The sequence below is a fragment of the Heptranchias perlo genome, chromosome 2, assembly GCF_035084215.1.
Source record: "Heptranchias perlo isolate sHepPer1 chromosome 2, sHepPer1.hap1, whole genome shotgun sequence".
Taxonomy (NCBI): Eukaryota; Metazoa; Chordata; class Chondrichthyes; order Hexanchiformes; family Hexanchidae; genus Heptranchias; species Heptranchias perlo.
In genome coordinates this window covers 166609008-166625630 of record NC_090326.1, presented here as the reverse complement: position 1 = coordinate 166625630, position 16623 = coordinate 166609008, and the positions used below count along the sequence as shown (strand labels likewise).

Genomic DNA, 16623 nt, shown 5'->3' with positions numbered 1-16623 from the left:
AGAGTTTTCAGACGAGATAGAGAAGGGGATAAAAAAAAGGAGGGGGTGACAATTTTGGTTGAGGAATCAATTACAGTTGTGAGGAGGGATGATATGTTGGAAGGATCGTCAAATGAGGCCATATGGGTTGAGCTAAGGAACAAAAAAGGGGCAGTCATACTGCTGGGAGTGTACTATAGGCCCCCAGTCAAAGGGAGATAGAAGAGCAAATATTTAGGCACATTTCTGAGAAGTGCAAGAACAATAGGACAGTAATAGTAGGAGATTTCAACTACCCTAATAACAACTGGGATACAAACATTGCGAATAGTATAGAGGGCGCAGAATTCTTAAATTGCATTCAGGAGAACTTTTATAGCCAGTACATAGCAAGCCCAACAAGAGAGGGGGCAGTTCTGGATTTAGTTTTAGGAAATGAAGCTGGGCAGGTGGAAGGCGTATCAGTGGGAGAGAATTTTGCTGGTAGTGATCATAATTCAGTTAGATTTAGCATAGTTATGGAAAAGGACAAAGATAGAACAGGAGTAAAAGTTCTAAATTGGGGAAAGGCCAATTTTACTAAGCTGAGAAGTGATTTAGCAAAAGTGGACTGGAAACAGCTACTTGAAGGTAAATTAGTGTCAGAGGAGTGGGCGGCATTCAAGGGAAAGAGTAAACATGTTCCCACAAAGAAAAAGGGTGGGACTGCCAAATCTAGAGCCCCCTGGATGACTAGGAGCATGGATGGATGGTATAAGTCAGTAAAGAGAAAGGACTTGCATTTTATATAACCACCATTTATGACCTGAGGAGAGCCAATGAAGTACTTTTTCTTTGAAGTGCAGTCACTATTGTAGGGAAACACGGCAGCCAATTTGTAAGGTTCCCCCAAACAGCAATGAGATAAATGACTAGATAATTTGTTTTTAATGATTTTGGTTGAGGGATAAATATTGCACAGGATACCTGGGAGAATATCCCTGCACTTCTTTGAATAGTGCCATGGGATCTTTTACTTCCACCCGAGAGTGCAGTCAGGGCCTTGGTTTAACGTCTCATCCAAAAGACGGCAGCACTCCTTCCGTACTGCACTGGAGTGTCACCCTGGCCTACGTACAAGTCTCTGGAGTAGGTCTTGAACCCACGACCTTCTGACTCAGGCGAGAGTGCTGCCCACTGAGCCACAGCTGACACCTAAAAGAGACTTTTATGCCATCAGTCCGGGGCTGCATTTGTGAAGTGAAAGGTCAGTGTTCAATACCTGCTAAGCACGTTATTCAAATTTGGATTCCGGTTACTTTTTCAGTCCAAATTGACTTGACATTTTATTATTAATGTAACATCAGTCAGGAAAGAGAATCTTCAGTTTGAAGGGAAGGTTTAAGTTTAATTATCCAATCTCCTCCCAGCCACTGCACCGTCAGAGAAAACAGTCATTTCAAAATCCATTTTTGAAAAGTTAATGCATATGAAGTGAATGTGCCTCATTCACTCAAACCAATAAACAATGGGGTAAATGGATGATGCAGTGGGTTATACACTTAGCCTGTTACCTCTGGGTAGGATTGCCAACCCTCCAAGATTATCCTGGAATCTCCAGGAATTAAAGTTTAATCTCCTGGACACTTCGGAGAGCAATACCTAGGAGGAAAACCATAGAGGCATCAAAAAAAAATGGTGTGTATTTTTTTCTTTTTTTAAACACTTTCATTTATTAGTTATGAAAATATTGGTAAAATGCTGTTTAAACCAGGTGGGGTGGTGGGAGGTCATGTGACAAAACCTCCAGGAAATACATCCAACCAGAGTTAGTGACCCGACCTCCAGGACAAGAGGAAAATTTTCTTTACCTGCAGGCGTTGCATGGGAATGCCTTTGTGCAGCCTTAAGTAGCAGGAATGTGCAGGCAGCACAGAACAGACTCATTTGGCAATAGATTGGTAATCTTACTCAAAGGCCACAGGATGAGAAATACAACAAAAAGATCACATTGGGGCTCCTGGAGTTGGAGCGAAGGTCTCTGATTGGCAGAGAGTGGATGGGGGCTTCACTCTGCACTTGATCCTGGCGTGTTCAATGTGGAGTCCGAGTGTCTGACGTGGTAAGTGTTCCATTCTCCAGCATCAACATCCCTCATCTTGATGAGGGAAAGAATTCTCTTCAATAATCACATTTCCTGTGCTGGACAGACCATCAGAATTTCTCAATATTTTTATTCATATTTTTAAAAATAGTATCAGTTCGAAGATATTCTTCTTTTGTACACTTTTCTGAAGCGTTTGGCACTTTTTCCAGTCAGTCTCTTTTCTGTGGGGGGGTGAGACAAAATCAAAGTTCATCAGCAAAATCATGGTTCACATTGTCTCCTTCCTCTGTTGCCATGGAAATGAAGAGTCTCATTCCAACAGGAAGGTGGTCAGATAGTCCAGCCAGCTGGGTGATAAAGGTGAACTCCTCCAGTTCCTGTCACGGAGAATACATAAATTAATATAATCACTCCCCTCTATGAATAAATTTAGATAATTACCCACCACCGCAAATAAATTAGGATAATTACCTACCACCACAAATAAATTAGGATAATTAAAACAATTTACTGCCATTTATTGCCTAAAGAATGAAACGTGAGTGGGTGGGCGTTAATCAGTTCATAACATTTTTTTTTAAAAAAGGAAAGCACAGGGTCGTCTCGATGGCTCAATTAATGCACGACCTAAGATGGAACGGAGTCACTCAGAGCTGGAAAGGTTTCCGGTTCATTTCAGTCAGTCTCCTTCAGCAGCCGCGGGTGGGGGAAGAGCAAAAAGCGAATCAAGAGCCAGGACTTCGTCTGTTCAGCAACTGCTGCTCGAAAGTGTGCGCGCACCAGCCCCAACTCCATCTCCTCCCCCCCACCCCTGGTCAAATTGCCCCCGACTCTCACCGTCTGGGCTCGCAACGAAGCACAGCCACTGTGAGACCCACAGGATTGACCCCGAGCGCTTTTAGAGGACGGGTATGCGGAACGAAAAATACATTTTGTAAAACTCTCTGCAGTATCCCGCAAGGCAGTACATTTCTTGGGTTGAAAGGACATAAACTGCAAAAGCCCTTGTGATACCTATCGTGTTATAGAGGGCCGATCATCCAAGTATACACTGACCGTTGGGAGACTCGATCATCGGCTGCGCGTATGGGATTTGGTCTTTATATAACTCGTACCCCTCCCAAAATAAAAGATCTGCAGCCTGAGTTGTTTGGTAGATTAATGAGTATTTTTATTTTGCCTGCCATCTTTTCTTTTTCTTCCGCCAAGCAACACACAGGATGTGACTGGCAAAGACACTGGCCATCAAATCTGTGCCTCCCCGCTACCCGATGGCTCAGCGCGTTCATCTAACTGAGCCTTACAGACAAGGGCAGTACTCGGGGTATTGAAGTGTGTCTCGGTTAACGAGAGGAAAATAGGCCCGTACTCCCATTCCCGACTGTCAGTCAGCGACCCCTGTCGAAGTGCGTACAGACAGGACCGGTATCCGCTTGGGCTGCCCCACTCCTCTCCGTGGAGGAATAGCCTGTTGACATTTCCCATCAAAGCTCACACTATGTTGCAGATACGCAGGTGGGGGAAAAAAAATGGATAAGTGCCGTTTTTGGGCGCAGGTAGTGTGATGTGCTATTACCCCGCGCCCAATGACCCCTGCGCAGGCAAGTTTCGGCCCACCTGAGGACTTACCTGCAATCAGCGTTCCATTCCAGGCCTTGCATGTGGAATCAATGCAATTCACACTTTCCATCAGTACTCAACTCTTCCAACCAGATGCTTCCTCTCACCCTTACACATTAGCACTCTTTCGAGCCGCCCACCCACACTGGCAGCTATTCAACCATAACAGGCACATTGCCCAGATATACGTCCCGCTTTCTTGCAGGAGAAGGTGGCACATACCAGGAGGCAGCAAGTGGCAGTGCCATTTAGCCCCTTGAGCCTGTTCCACCATTCAATGAGATCATGGTGGACCTGTGACCTAACTCCATATACCCACCTTAGCCCCATATCCCTTAACACCCTTGGTTCACAGAAATCTATCAGTCTCAGATTTAACATTCACAAGTGAGCTAGCATCAACTGCCGTCTGCAGAACAAAGTTCCAAACCTCTCCCACCCTTTGCGTGTAGAAGCATTTCCTAACTTCACTCCTGCACGTCCTGACTCTAAATGTTAGGCTATGTCCCCACGTTCTAGTATTGAAGTCTAGGAGAGCTCCAATAAAAGTTACAAATGTCTCGGCAGCCAGAAGCAATAATCCAGCCACTAACCTGTAAATCCTGCATGGCCCCTTTAAATAGCGCTGGTGGGGCGGTGGGGTCATCCAGGTACTCTAAAACACGTTCAGATGGTGGGGATTAAGACTGCGCGTTGAGTTGAGTTGAGCGTTAGACACCATTTTAGGACTTAGCACTTTAAATCAGCGTTGCACACTGGTTGAAGCCATTTTCTCTCTACTGTACAGATTCCAGCGTTCTATACCAAGATGGCGTTCGGCGCACGTCACGCTAGAAACATGCGTGCGCATCCAAGACGCCATTTTGGATGCTGGAGCGACCATGTAGCGCTGAAACAACCGGTGCCACACGGCCCAATTTTGCGCCCACTATGCCCTCTATAGTGGCCTAAGCAAGCCACTCAGTTGTAAGTTCAATCGCTATAGGGATGGCTTTACCCGTGTTGTCCACATCCCGAATATAAACATATTACAAACCCTAGCCCCAGAGTTTCTCATCCCCTACCCATTTTTGAGAATAAACCGTGATTGAGTAAGATCACTGTTATAACAACTTAATACCAACAGTAATAACAACCTGCATTTATATCACTCCTTTAAACGTAGTAAAACGTCCCAAGGCGCTTCACAGGAGCGTTTTCAGACAAAATTTGACACCGAGCCCCATCAGGAGATATTGGGACAGGTGTACAAAAGCTTGGTCAAAGAGGTAGGTTTTAAGGAGTGTCTTAAAGGAGGAGAGAGAGGCGGAGAGGTTTAGGGAGGGAATTCCAGAGCTTAGGGCCTAGGGCAGCTGAAGGCATGGCCGCCAATGGTGCAGTGATTAAAATTGGGGACGCGCAACAGGCAAGAATTGGAGGAGCGCAGAGATCTCGGAGGGTTGTGGGGCTGGAGGAGGTTACAGAGATAGGGAGGGGCGAGGCCATGGAGGGGAATTGAAAACAAGGATGAGAATTTTAAAATCCAGGCGTTCCCGGACTGGGAGCCAATGTAGGTCAGCGAGCACAGGGGTGATGGGTGAACGGGACTTGGTGCGATTTAGGATACAGCACACTGTTCACTCACAGTTGTCACTTCCTTTGCGACAGTGTCTTCCCGATACAGCATGTAATCGATCCTGCGTCCACCTCCCACAGTCCCCGACTCCACGTTGTCGGCGGTGTTGATAGTGGGGTTAACGGGGAAGGCCAGGTACTGTTTCCTCAATTCCCCAATCTCCAAGGCCCTGAAAGGATTGAAAACAGTTGTGTTTTTTTATATAAAAAACCCAAACTTGGTGTCAATTAACCAGTCCTCCGTCTTCTCTGGTCCCTGTTCCTGGATTAGGATCAGGTTCAGAAAGTCATTCCATTGCTGATACACCAAGTATTTGGAACACACTATCCCCTCTTCCCCCCCCCCCCCCCCCCGCCCACCTTAACATGGTAACCCACAAACACGAGCAAGATCCAACTCTCACGGAGCTGGGAACTGCAGCTAACACACCCTAACACGTCTGCAACCACCAGAAACATACGTACATACAAATTAAGAGCAGGAGTAGGCCATTCGGCCCCTGGAGCCTGCTCTGTCATTTGATAAGATCACGGCTGATCTGATTGTGACTTCAACCCTACTTTCCCGTCTACCTACTATAACCTTTGACTCCCTTGTTAATCAGGAATCTATCTAACTCCGCCTTAAAAATATTCAATGACCCTGCCTCCACCGCTCTCTGGGGAAGGGAGTTCCACAGACTCACGACCCTCAGAGAAAAAATTTCTCCTCATCTCCGTCTTAAATGGGAGACCCCTTATTTTTAAACTGTGGCCCCTAGTTCTAGTCTCTCCCACAAGGGGAAACATCCTCTCAGCATCTACCCCTTCTCGTCCCCTCAGGGTCTTGTATGTTTCAATAAGATCGCCTCTCATTCTTCTAAACTCCAGTGTATACAGGCCCAACTTGTCCAACCTTTCCTCATAAGATAACCCCCTCATCCCAACGGTGAGCAGGGTCATGCCTAACCTAAGCCAGCTTGCCCAAGGCCCTCCTGGGCTCTATCAGGTTGCTGGAGGGTTACACACATCCTAAGTTGCCCAGACTAAGAGCCCTGAAATTCCGTCATTCTAGAGAGAGGCCACAAAGTTTGGGCGAGAAATTCCTGGTGGGACTCGGACGTAATAACTCCGCCCCCTTTTTACATTGGGAGGGGGAGTGGGCGCATCTCATGCCCGCCCCTCCCGTGCAGGCATTACAGAAGGGGTGGGACTGGTGGGATGACACCGTCCTCCGGATATTCCCGCCCAGTTGCACCCCCCGAAGCTACTTGCGCCTGCGTGACGGGAACCTGGTGGAAGCGGGGCGATCCGGTCAGTTCAAAGGTCGGCTTCCCCACAGCAATCAATGGCAGAGCAGTCGATCAACCAAGAGCATGCTGACCCCCCGGGATTTGGGACAGGGCTCGGGGCAAGTTCAAGTTCAGCTCTGCCCCCTGGAGGCTGCCTCAGGAATTTCCAGCCTTGGGTATTCTGGGATCAGCCCTATCCAATGAGGCAACAACACCCTTTCCAAAGACGTACGAAAACGGGACAAACTAGTGAATAAGAAATATCACGACTAGGCCTGGGCTTCAAGGTCCAGGTTGCAGAGCTCGGGTGCCTTTACATGGCTTTGGAACATAGGAACAGGAGTAGGCCATTCAGCCCCTCGAGCCTGCTCCACCATTCCTGACCAAAGCCACTCTGTAAAGTTGCTCCCTCTCACACTGTGGCCTGTACACTATGGACGCAACAACAATTTGTTAACTATCAATCAGAATTACGCAGAGGTTTTATGTATTAAAATATTCAGGGAGTTGGATCTTTTCTTCTTTTCAATCTTCTCCCCTGCCCCAACATTCACACAGTCCCTGAACTGTCTGAAGCAGGGCACTCAATCCTGGGATTATCCTGGAGAATACGACTCAACTACTATGCCGATATCTCCTGAACTATCAGGCTAAGGAGAGAGAGGCAGACACAGGTATAAGTCAGCTACTCCATTTATAGAAATATCTCAGAGTGTCAGCCGTGGCTCATTGGTAGCACTCTTGCCTCTGAGTCAGAAGGTCATTGGTTCAAGCCCTGCTTGATGGGCTTGATGGCCGGCACGGACACGATGGGCCGAAGGGCCTCTATCCGTGCTGTATAACTCTATGACTCTATGATTCACGCACGATGAGTTATTTGAAGTGCAGTGACTGTGAGGTGGGTAAGCAATTCAGAAAAAAGAAATGCCTTGCATGTATATAGCACCTTTCACAACCTCAGGACATTCCGAGCCAATGAAGTACTTTTTGACATTTAATCACTGTTGTAATGTAGGAAACAGGGCAGCCAATTTGCACACAGCAAGGTCCCACAAACAGCAATGAGATAAATGACCGGTTAATCTGTTTTTAGGCGTTGGTTGAGGGATAAATATTGGCCAGGACACCGAAAGAACACCCCTTCTTTGAAATAGTGCCATGGGCTCTTTTAGGTTCACCTGAGGGGACAGATGAGGCCTTGGTTTAGCATCTCATCCGAAAGACGGCACCTCTGACAGTGCAGCACTCCCTCAATACTGCACTGGGAGTGTCAGCCTAGATTATGCGCTCAAGTCTCTGGAGTGGGGCTTGAACCAATGACCTTCTGACTCAGAGGCAAGAGTGCTACCAATGAGCCACGGCTGACACTTAAGAGCTGGGATCTTTGTAGTTGGGCTCAGTTCTGCTATTTGCTCTCCCCTCTCTCTTGCCCAATACTCACCTCTGCAAGTTTTCTGGGCTGATCACTGGATCTTCATACATGGTTCTTTGCTCTAACAGAGTACCTAAGAAAAAATAGGACAAGCCTCTTAATATAAGAGCATCCTTGTGAGTCACAAGATGTTCCCTTTCATCCAGATGATCCTTTTGAGCATCTGCCATTAGACTTCTGATGTACCAATGAATTGAATGGCAATAACAGGACCGTGCATTATAAGTACAGCACAGGAAACAGCCATTCGGCCCATCGTGCCTGTGCCGGCTCTTTGAAAGAGCTATCCAATTAGTCTCAATCCGCCGACTTGTTCCCCATAGTCTTGTAAATTTTTTCGCTTCAAGTATTTATCCAATTCACTTTGAAAGTTACTATTGAATCTGATTCCACCACTCTTTCAGGCAGTGCATTCCAGATCATAACAACTCGCTGCATAAAAAAATGTTTCCTCATGTCGCCTCTGGTTCTTTTCCCGATGACCTTAAATCTGTGTCCTCTGGTTACCGACCCTCTGTCACTGGAAACAGTTTCTCCTTATTTACTCTATCAAAACTGTTTATGATTTTGAACACCTCTATCAAATCTCTTCTGAACCTTCTCTGTTCTAAGGAGAACAACCCCAGCTTCTCCAGTCTTTCCACATAACTGAAGTCCCTCATCCCTGGTACCATTCTAGTAAATCTCTTCGACACCCTCTCCAAGGCCCTGACATCCTTCCTAAAGTGTGATGCCCAGAATTGAACACAATACTCCAGCTGAGGCCTAACTAGTGTTTCATAAAAGTTTTGTACTCTATGCCTCTATTAATAAAGCCCGGGGTCCCGTATGCCTTTTTAAAAAAAAACAGCCTTCTCAACTTGTCCTGCCACCTTCAAAGATTTGTGTATGTGCATCTCCAGGTCTCTCTGTTCCTGCACCCCCTTTAAAATTGTACCATTTAGTTTATATTGCCTCTCCTCATTCTTCCTACCAAAACGTATCACCTCACACTTCTCTGCGTTAAATTTCATCTGCCATGTGTCTGCCCATTTCACCAGTCTCTGTCCTCCTTAAGTCTGTTACTATTCTCCACATTGTTCACTACATTTCCGAGTTTCGTGTCATCTGTAAGCTTTGAAATTATATACCCAAGTCCAGGTCATTAATATATATCAAAAAGAGCAGTGGCCCGAATAAAGTGCTTACGAACTATCAGTCCACCACTTTGGACAGATTTGGAGTGTCAATTGCCCCTTGAGGTTCCCTGGGTTGGATCTATTGAATACGAGGAAAGCCTAGTCAGATGGTTAAGGCCACTCCCTTACTGAAATGTTCTAAAATCAGCTAACACCATTTTAACCCTCCTCTTATTAGGAACAGGAGTAGGCCATTCAGCCCCTTGAGCCTGTTCCATCATTCAATTAGATCATGGCTGACCTGTATCTTAACTCCATCTACCCACCTTGGTTCCATATCCCTTAATACCCTTGCCTGACAATAATCTATCAATCTCAGTTTTGAAATTTCCAATTGCCCCCCTGCCTCAACAGCTTTTTGGGGTATGGAGTTCCAGACGCCAGGCCCATCTCTACCCCTTGCTGATTCCAAAATCCATCCCTTTTTCAAATGCTTCAACTAACTCCAAGTTCACTGCATTGGGACAATCTGTTTCTGTGATTTATAACTCCAGGTGTGAAGTGGTTACATTTAGCTCGTTGTTTATGTAACTTTTCATTCAGGTCAGCTCTCCTCTGGCTCCACACAATCATCACCCACATATCCATCCCATAGATTCTCTTCACAATATATTAAAAATCAGATTTGATCCCCGTGCTGTCATATTCTGAACTGAACTGAACGTTCTGCCAGTCCTGGGACTGAGACAAATTGCCCAATTCTGGGAGGCTGTTTACTCACATCAGGAACTTTCAAATCGCCACACCAAAATTTTTTCAACCATGTGTTTAATTCCCTTCATGGCCTCACCCCTCCCTATCTCTGTAACCTCCTCCAGCCCTACAACCACCACCCAAACACTTCATTCCTCTGACTCTGGCCTGCTGTGCTCCGCCCCCCGCTCCTTCACCTCACCATTGGTGGCCGTGCCTTCAGCCGTCTAGGTCCCACGCTCTGGAATTCCCCTCCACCTCTCCACCTCCCTTAAAACCCTCCTTAAAACCCACCCTTTTGGCCAATACAAATGCTGCTGTTGTTGGTGGTTCTACCTCCCAGTCCTTTCTTTCTTTCAGTTCCCTGAGCCTCTTCACCAGTGCTCATCGTGGGAAGGACATTAAATCACCACTTGGGATTGGTTTATCTGAGGGCTTTCAATCCCTCCCTGTGGGAAACACCCGGTCTGTATTTCGTAACTAGATATCGACACGTCTGATATCTGGAGCTTTATTCTCTACCTTGAGACACGATAATCAGGCAAATGTTTTCATCCTCTAAAGCTAGAGTTAAAAAACATTACCGTCCCCAGCACTTAAAACAGGCATGTTTAAAATGGGCAGTCGCCTATATCAGCCAAAGAGCGATAACCATTATCCATTTCATAGAATTACAGAAAGTTTACAGCACTGAAGGAGGCCATTCGGCCCATCGAGTCCACGCCGGCTCTATGCAAGAGCAATCCAGTTAGTCCCACTCCCCCGCCCTTTCCCCGTGACCCTGCAAATTTTTTCCTTTCAAGTACTTATCCAGTTCCCTTTTGAAGGCCATGATTGAATCTGCCTCCACCACCCCCTCGGGCAGTGCATTCCAGATCCTAACCACTCGCTGTGTAAGAAAGTTTTTCCTCATGTCACCTTTGGTTCTTTTGCCAATCACCTTAAATCTACATCCTCTGGTCCTTGACCCTTCCGCCAACAGGAACAGTTTCTCTCTATCTACTCTGTCTAAACTTTTCATGATTTTGAATACCTCTATCAAATCTCCTCACAACCGTCTCTGTTCCCAGGAGAACAGCCCCAGCTTCTCCAGTCTATCCACGTAACTAAAGTCCCTCCTCCCTGGAATCGTTCTAGTAAATCTCTTCTGCACCCTCTCTAAGGCCTTCACATCTTTCCTAAAGTGCAGTGCCCAGAACTGGACACAATACTCTAGTTGTGGCCAAACCAGCGTTTTATAAAGGTTCATCATGACTTCCGTACTTTGATACTCTACGCCTCTATTTATAAAGCCCAGGATCCTGTATGCTTTTTTAACCATTTTCTCAACCTGCCCTGCCACCTTCAATGATTTGTGCACAAATACCCCCAGATCCCCCTGTTTCTGTACCCCTTTTAGAGTTGTGCCCTCTAGCTAATATTGTCTCTCGTTCTTCCTACCGAAATGTATCACTTCGCATTTTTCTGCATCAAATTTCATCTGCCACGTGTCCGCCCATGCCACCAACTTGTCTATATCCTCTTGAAGTCTATCACTATCCTCTTCACTCTTTACTACCTTCCAAGTTTTGTGTCATTTGCAAATTTTGAAATTGTGCCCTGTACACCCAAGTGTAAGTCATTAATATATATCAAGAAAAGCAGTGGTCCCATCACCGACCCCTGGGGAACACCACTGTACACATCCCTCCAGTCCGAAAAACAACCGTTCACCACTACTCTCCGTTTCCTGTCCCTTAGCCAATTCTGTATCCATGTTGCTACTGCCCCCTTTATTCCATGGGCCGCAATCTTGATGATAAGCCTACAATGTGGCACTTTATCAAACCCTTTTGAAAATCCATATACACCACATCAACTGCATTGCCCTCATGTACACTCTCTGTTACCTCATCAAAAAACTCTATCAGGTTAGTTAAATACAACTTGCCTTTAACAAATCCATGCTGGCTTTCTCTAAACAATCTACCCACATCCAAGTGACTGTTAATTCTGTCCCGGATTATCGTTTCTAAAAGTTTCCCCACCACTGAAATTAAACTGACTGGCCTATAGTTGCTGGGTTTATCCTTACAGCCTTTTTTGAAAAAGGCTATAACATTTGCAATTCTCCAGTCCTCTGGCACCACTCCCGTATCTACGGATGTTTGGAAGATTATGGCCAGTATCTCCACAATTTCCACCCGTACTTCCCTCAGCAACCTAGGATGCATCCCATCCAGACCGGGTGACTTATCGACTTTAATTATAGCTAGCCTTTCTAGTACCTCTTCTTTATCAATTTTTAGCCCATCCAGTATCTCAACTACATCTTCCTTTATTGATATTGTGGCAGCAGATTCTTCCTTGGTAAAGAAGATGCAAAGTACTCATTTAGTACCTCAGCCATGCCTCTGCCTCCATGATTAGATCTTCTTTTTGGTCCCTGTTCGGCCCCACCCCTCCTCTTACTACCCGTTTACTGTTTACATCCCGTAGAATTCCCTTTTATGTTGGCCGCCAGTCTATTCTCATACACTCTTTGCCCCACTTATTTCCTTTTTCACTTCCCCTCTGAACTTTCCATATTCAGCCTGGTTCTCACTTGTGTTATCAACCTGACATCTGTCATATGGCCCTTTTTTCTGCTTCATCTTACTCTCTATCTCTTTTGTCATCCAGGGAGCTCTGGCTTTAGTTGCCCTACCTTTCTTCCCTCGTGGGAATGTACCTAGACTGTACCTGAACCATCTCCTCTTTAAAGGCCGCCCATTGTTCAATCACAGTCTTACCTGCCAGTCTTTGATTCCAATTTACCCGGGCCAGATCTGTTCTCATCCCACTGAAATTGGCCCTCCTCCAATTGAGTATTTTTACTTTAGAGTGGTCCATGTCCTTTTCCGTAGCTATTCTAAACCTTATGATACTATGATCACTGTTCCCTAAATGCTCTCCCACTGACACTTACTCCACTTGGCCCACCTCATTCCCCAGAACCAAGTCGAGCAATGCCTCCTTCCTCGTTGGGCTGCAAACGTATTGTTTAAGAAAGTTATCCTGGTCACATTTCAAAAATTCCTCCCCCTCTGTGCCCCTTATATTATCATTGTTATCCCAGTCTATATTAGGATAGTTGAAGTCCCGAGTTATCATTACTCTTATGGTTTTTGCACCTCTCTGTAATTTCCTTGCAAATTTGCTCCTCTATATCCTTCCCACTAGTTGGTGGCCTATAGAATACACCCAATAGTGTAATGTCATCTCTTATTTCTTAACTCTAATCAATTAGATTCTGTCCTTGACCCACCTACGACATCCTCTCTCTCCAGTATAATTATATTCTCTTTAATCAATACTGCCACTCTCCCCCCTACCTTTTTTTTCCTTCCCTATCTTTCCTGAACACCTTGTATCCAGGAATATTTAGTACCCAATCCTGCCCTTTTTTGAGCCAGGTCTCCATTGTCGCCACGACATCGTATTCCCATGTGGCTATTTGCGCCTGCAGCTCACCAACCTTGTTTACCACACTTCGTGTGTTTACACACATGCACTGTAAACCAGTCTTAGACTTTCTTTTACTGTCTCTTAGTCTGATCCCACCTAATACTTACTATTACTTGCTTTAGTGCTATTTTTCTCCCCAATCCTTTGTGCCCCTTGTTTCTCCTTTCCATCCTGGTGCCCATCCCCCTGCCAAATTAGTTTAAACCCACTCCCACAGCACTAGTGAACCTCCCCGCAAGGACATTGGTCCCAGCTCCGTTGAGGTGCAACCTGTCTGGCCTGTACAGGTCCCACCTTCCCCAGAACTGGTCCCAGTGCCCCAGGAATCTACAGCTCTCCCTCCTGCACCATCTCTCCAGCCACGCATTCATCTGCTCTATCCTCCTACTTCTATGCTCACTAGCGCGTGGCACTGGGAGCAATCCAGAGATTACTACCTTTGAGGTCCTGCTTCTTAATCTCTTTCCTAACTCCTTAAAATCTGCCTGCGGGACCTCATCCCTCTTTCTGCCTATTTTGTTGGTACCAATATGGACCACGACCTATGGCTGTCCACCCCCCCGCCAGAATGTTCTGCAGCCGCTCAGTGACATCCTTGAACCTGGCACCAGGGGGTCAACATACCATCCTGGAATCACGTCTGCGGCCGCAGAAACGCTTGTCTGCTCCCCTAACCAGAGTCCCCTATCGCTTTTGCTCTCCTCTCCTCCCCCCCACCGTACAACTGAGCCACCCATGGTACTAAGGTCTTGGCTCTGGCTGCACTCCGCAGAGGAACCCTCTCCCTCACCAGTATTCAGAACTGGATACCTGTTAGAGAGTAATTGCCATCTTAAGTTCCCAATTTATTTCATGCAGAAACACCTGTGCTTATTCACTAGATGCACTGAACGCAAGAACAATCATAAGTAAATGATCCTTTTAAGATCCTTTTGTGTACTTAAACCCTTCTAATCCCTTATAAGTGGTGTGGGGTTACAGTTTGTACTAAGCACTGACGACTTCAACAGTGGCCTACAGGATATAGTAGAGTACAGTCATAGTATTACCCCATTAATACCGGCCATCGCATAAATTACAGTCGGCACGATCGAGTGAATGCAAACAGTGGGGACTGGATATAAATCAGACCACGGACCACAATGAATGACTGAGCAAGGGGTGAGTACCAACCTATGACCCCGGGCTTTTCTTTACCCGGTCCAATGCAGCAGGGATCTTTGTACATGTTGAAAATCTGATGCTGCTGTTCTAACTGATCCTCTAAAGCAAAAAGAAAAAGTGTTTAGGGACATCGGAATTAGACAGTTTCCACCTGCTGCAGCTGTTAACGGGAAGGCAGTGTGAGGGTCCATTGATTGCCCAGGGACGAGCTGAATCATACTGAATGGGATTTTTGATTTTGGCTTTTTTGATGTTCAGCTCTAACTTATTAAATCAGATAACCCTTTTTTCACTCACCTATTGCCATAGTCTAACTACTATAATATCTTAACATCAGCCATGGATCGAACTTGGGGGCCTTCCTGCTCTACTTTACCGTTTACTGATTTAAAAAAACATTTGTTCATGGGATGTGGGCGTCGCTGGCGAGGCCGGCATTTATTGCCCATCCCTAATTGCCCTCGAGAAGGTGGTGGCGAGCCGCCTTCTTGAACAATTGAGTGGCTTGCTAGGCCATTTCGGAGGGCGATTAAGAATCAACCACATTGGTGTGGGTCTGGAGTCACATATAGGCCAGACCGGGTAAGGATAGCAGGTTTCCTTCCCTAAAGGACATTAGTGAACCAGATGGGTTTTTACGACAATCCGGTAGTTTCATGGCCACCATTACTGATACCAGTTTTTTCTCCCAGATTTTTATTTAATTAATTGAATTTAAATTCCCCAGCTGCCGTGGTGGGATTTGAACTCATGACTCCGGAATATTAGTCCAGGCCTCTGGATTACTAGTCCAGTAACATAACTACTATGCTACCGTACCCGGCAGCTTAATAAAAAGCTGGCCTCAGTAAAAGTGACCGTGAAGCTGTCGGATTGTCGTAAAACACCAACTGGTTCACAAATGTCCTTTAGGGAAGTAAACTTGCAGTCCCGGTCTCGACTATATGTGACTCCAGACCCACACCAACACGATCAACGCTTAACTGGCCTATGAAGTGGTCTAGCAAGCCACCCAGTTGTACAATCCTGCTACAAAAAGTCATAATAAAATTGGACGGACCACCCGGCATCAAACCACTAGGCACCAGACACGACAGAGGCAAACCAAGCCCAGTCGAACCTGCAAAGTCCTCCTCACTAACATCTGGGGACTTGTGCCAAAATTGGGAGAGCTGTCCCACAGACTAGTCAAGCAACAGCCTGATCATAGCCATACTCACAGAATCATACCTTTCAGCCAACGTCCCAGAATCTTCCATCACCATCCCTGGGTATGTCCTGTTCCACCGGCAGGACAGACCCACCAGGGGTGGCAGCACAGTGATATACAGTCATGAGGGAGTGGCCCTGGGAGTCCTCAACATAGACTCCGGCATCAGGTCAAACATGGGCAAGGAGCAGGAGCAGCACCAGGCATACCTAAAAATGAGGTGCCAACCTGGTGAAGCTACAACACAGGACTACATGCGTGCTAAACAGCGGAAACAACATGCTATAGACTGGGTTAAGTGATCCCACAACCAACGGATCAGATCAAAGCTCTGCAGTCCTGCCACATCCATTTGTGAATGGTGGGGGACATTTAAACAATAACGGGAAGAGAAGGCTCCATGAACATCCCCATCCTCAATGATGGCAGGGTCCAGCACGTGAGTGCAAAAGACAAGGCTGAAGCGTTTGCAACCATCTTCAGCCAGAAGTGCTGAGTGGATGATCCATCTTGGCCTCCTCCCGAGATCCCCACCATCACTGAAGCCAGTCTTCAGCCAATTCGATTCACTCCACGTGATATCAAGAAACGGCTGAGTGCACTGGATACAACTAAGGCTATGGGCCCCGGCAACTTCCCGGCTGTAGTGCTGAAGACTTGTTCTCCAGAACTAGCTGTGCCTCTAGCCAAGATGTTCCAGTACAGCTACAACACTGGCATCTACCCAACAAAGTGGAAAATTGCCCAGGTATGTCCTGTCCACAAAAAGCAGGACAAATCCAATCCAGCCAATTACCACCCCATCAGTCTACTCTCAATCATCAGCAAAGTGATGGATGGTGTCATCAACAGTGCTATCAAGCAGCACTTACTCACCAATAACCTGCTCA

The 16623-nt window shown here is 46.3% G+C and overlaps 2 protein-coding genes across 2 annotated transcripts in view; one reads left to right on the top strand and one right to left on the bottom strand.

Moving 5' to 3' along the window:
* The window catches only part of fbxl6 (F-box and leucine-rich repeat protein 6), a 59257-nt gene extending 56075 nt beyond the window's left edge, over window positions 1-3182 (top strand). The window contains exon 10 of the mRNA XM_067968718.1: window positions 2652-3182. Coding sequence (XP_067824819.1) covers window positions 2652-2967 — 316 coding nt within the window. The 3' untranslated portion in view covers window positions 2968-3182. The remainder of the gene's footprint in view (window positions 1-2651) is intronic.
* smpd5 (sphingomyelin phosphodiesterase 5) overlaps window positions 1346-16623 on the bottom strand; it is a 38956-nt gene continuing 23678 nt past the window's right edge. Inside the window, exons 5-8 of the mRNA XM_067968735.1 lie at window positions 14533-14622; window positions 8012-8075; window positions 5310-5469; window positions 1346-2442 (exon numbers count right to left, since the gene is read on the bottom strand). Coding sequence (XP_067824836.1) covers window positions 2308-2442; window positions 5310-5469; window positions 8012-8075; window positions 14533-14622 — 449 coding nt within the window. The 3' untranslated portion in view covers window positions 1346-2307. The remainder of the gene's footprint in view (window positions 2443-5309; window positions 5470-8011; window positions 8076-14532; window positions 14623-16623) is intronic.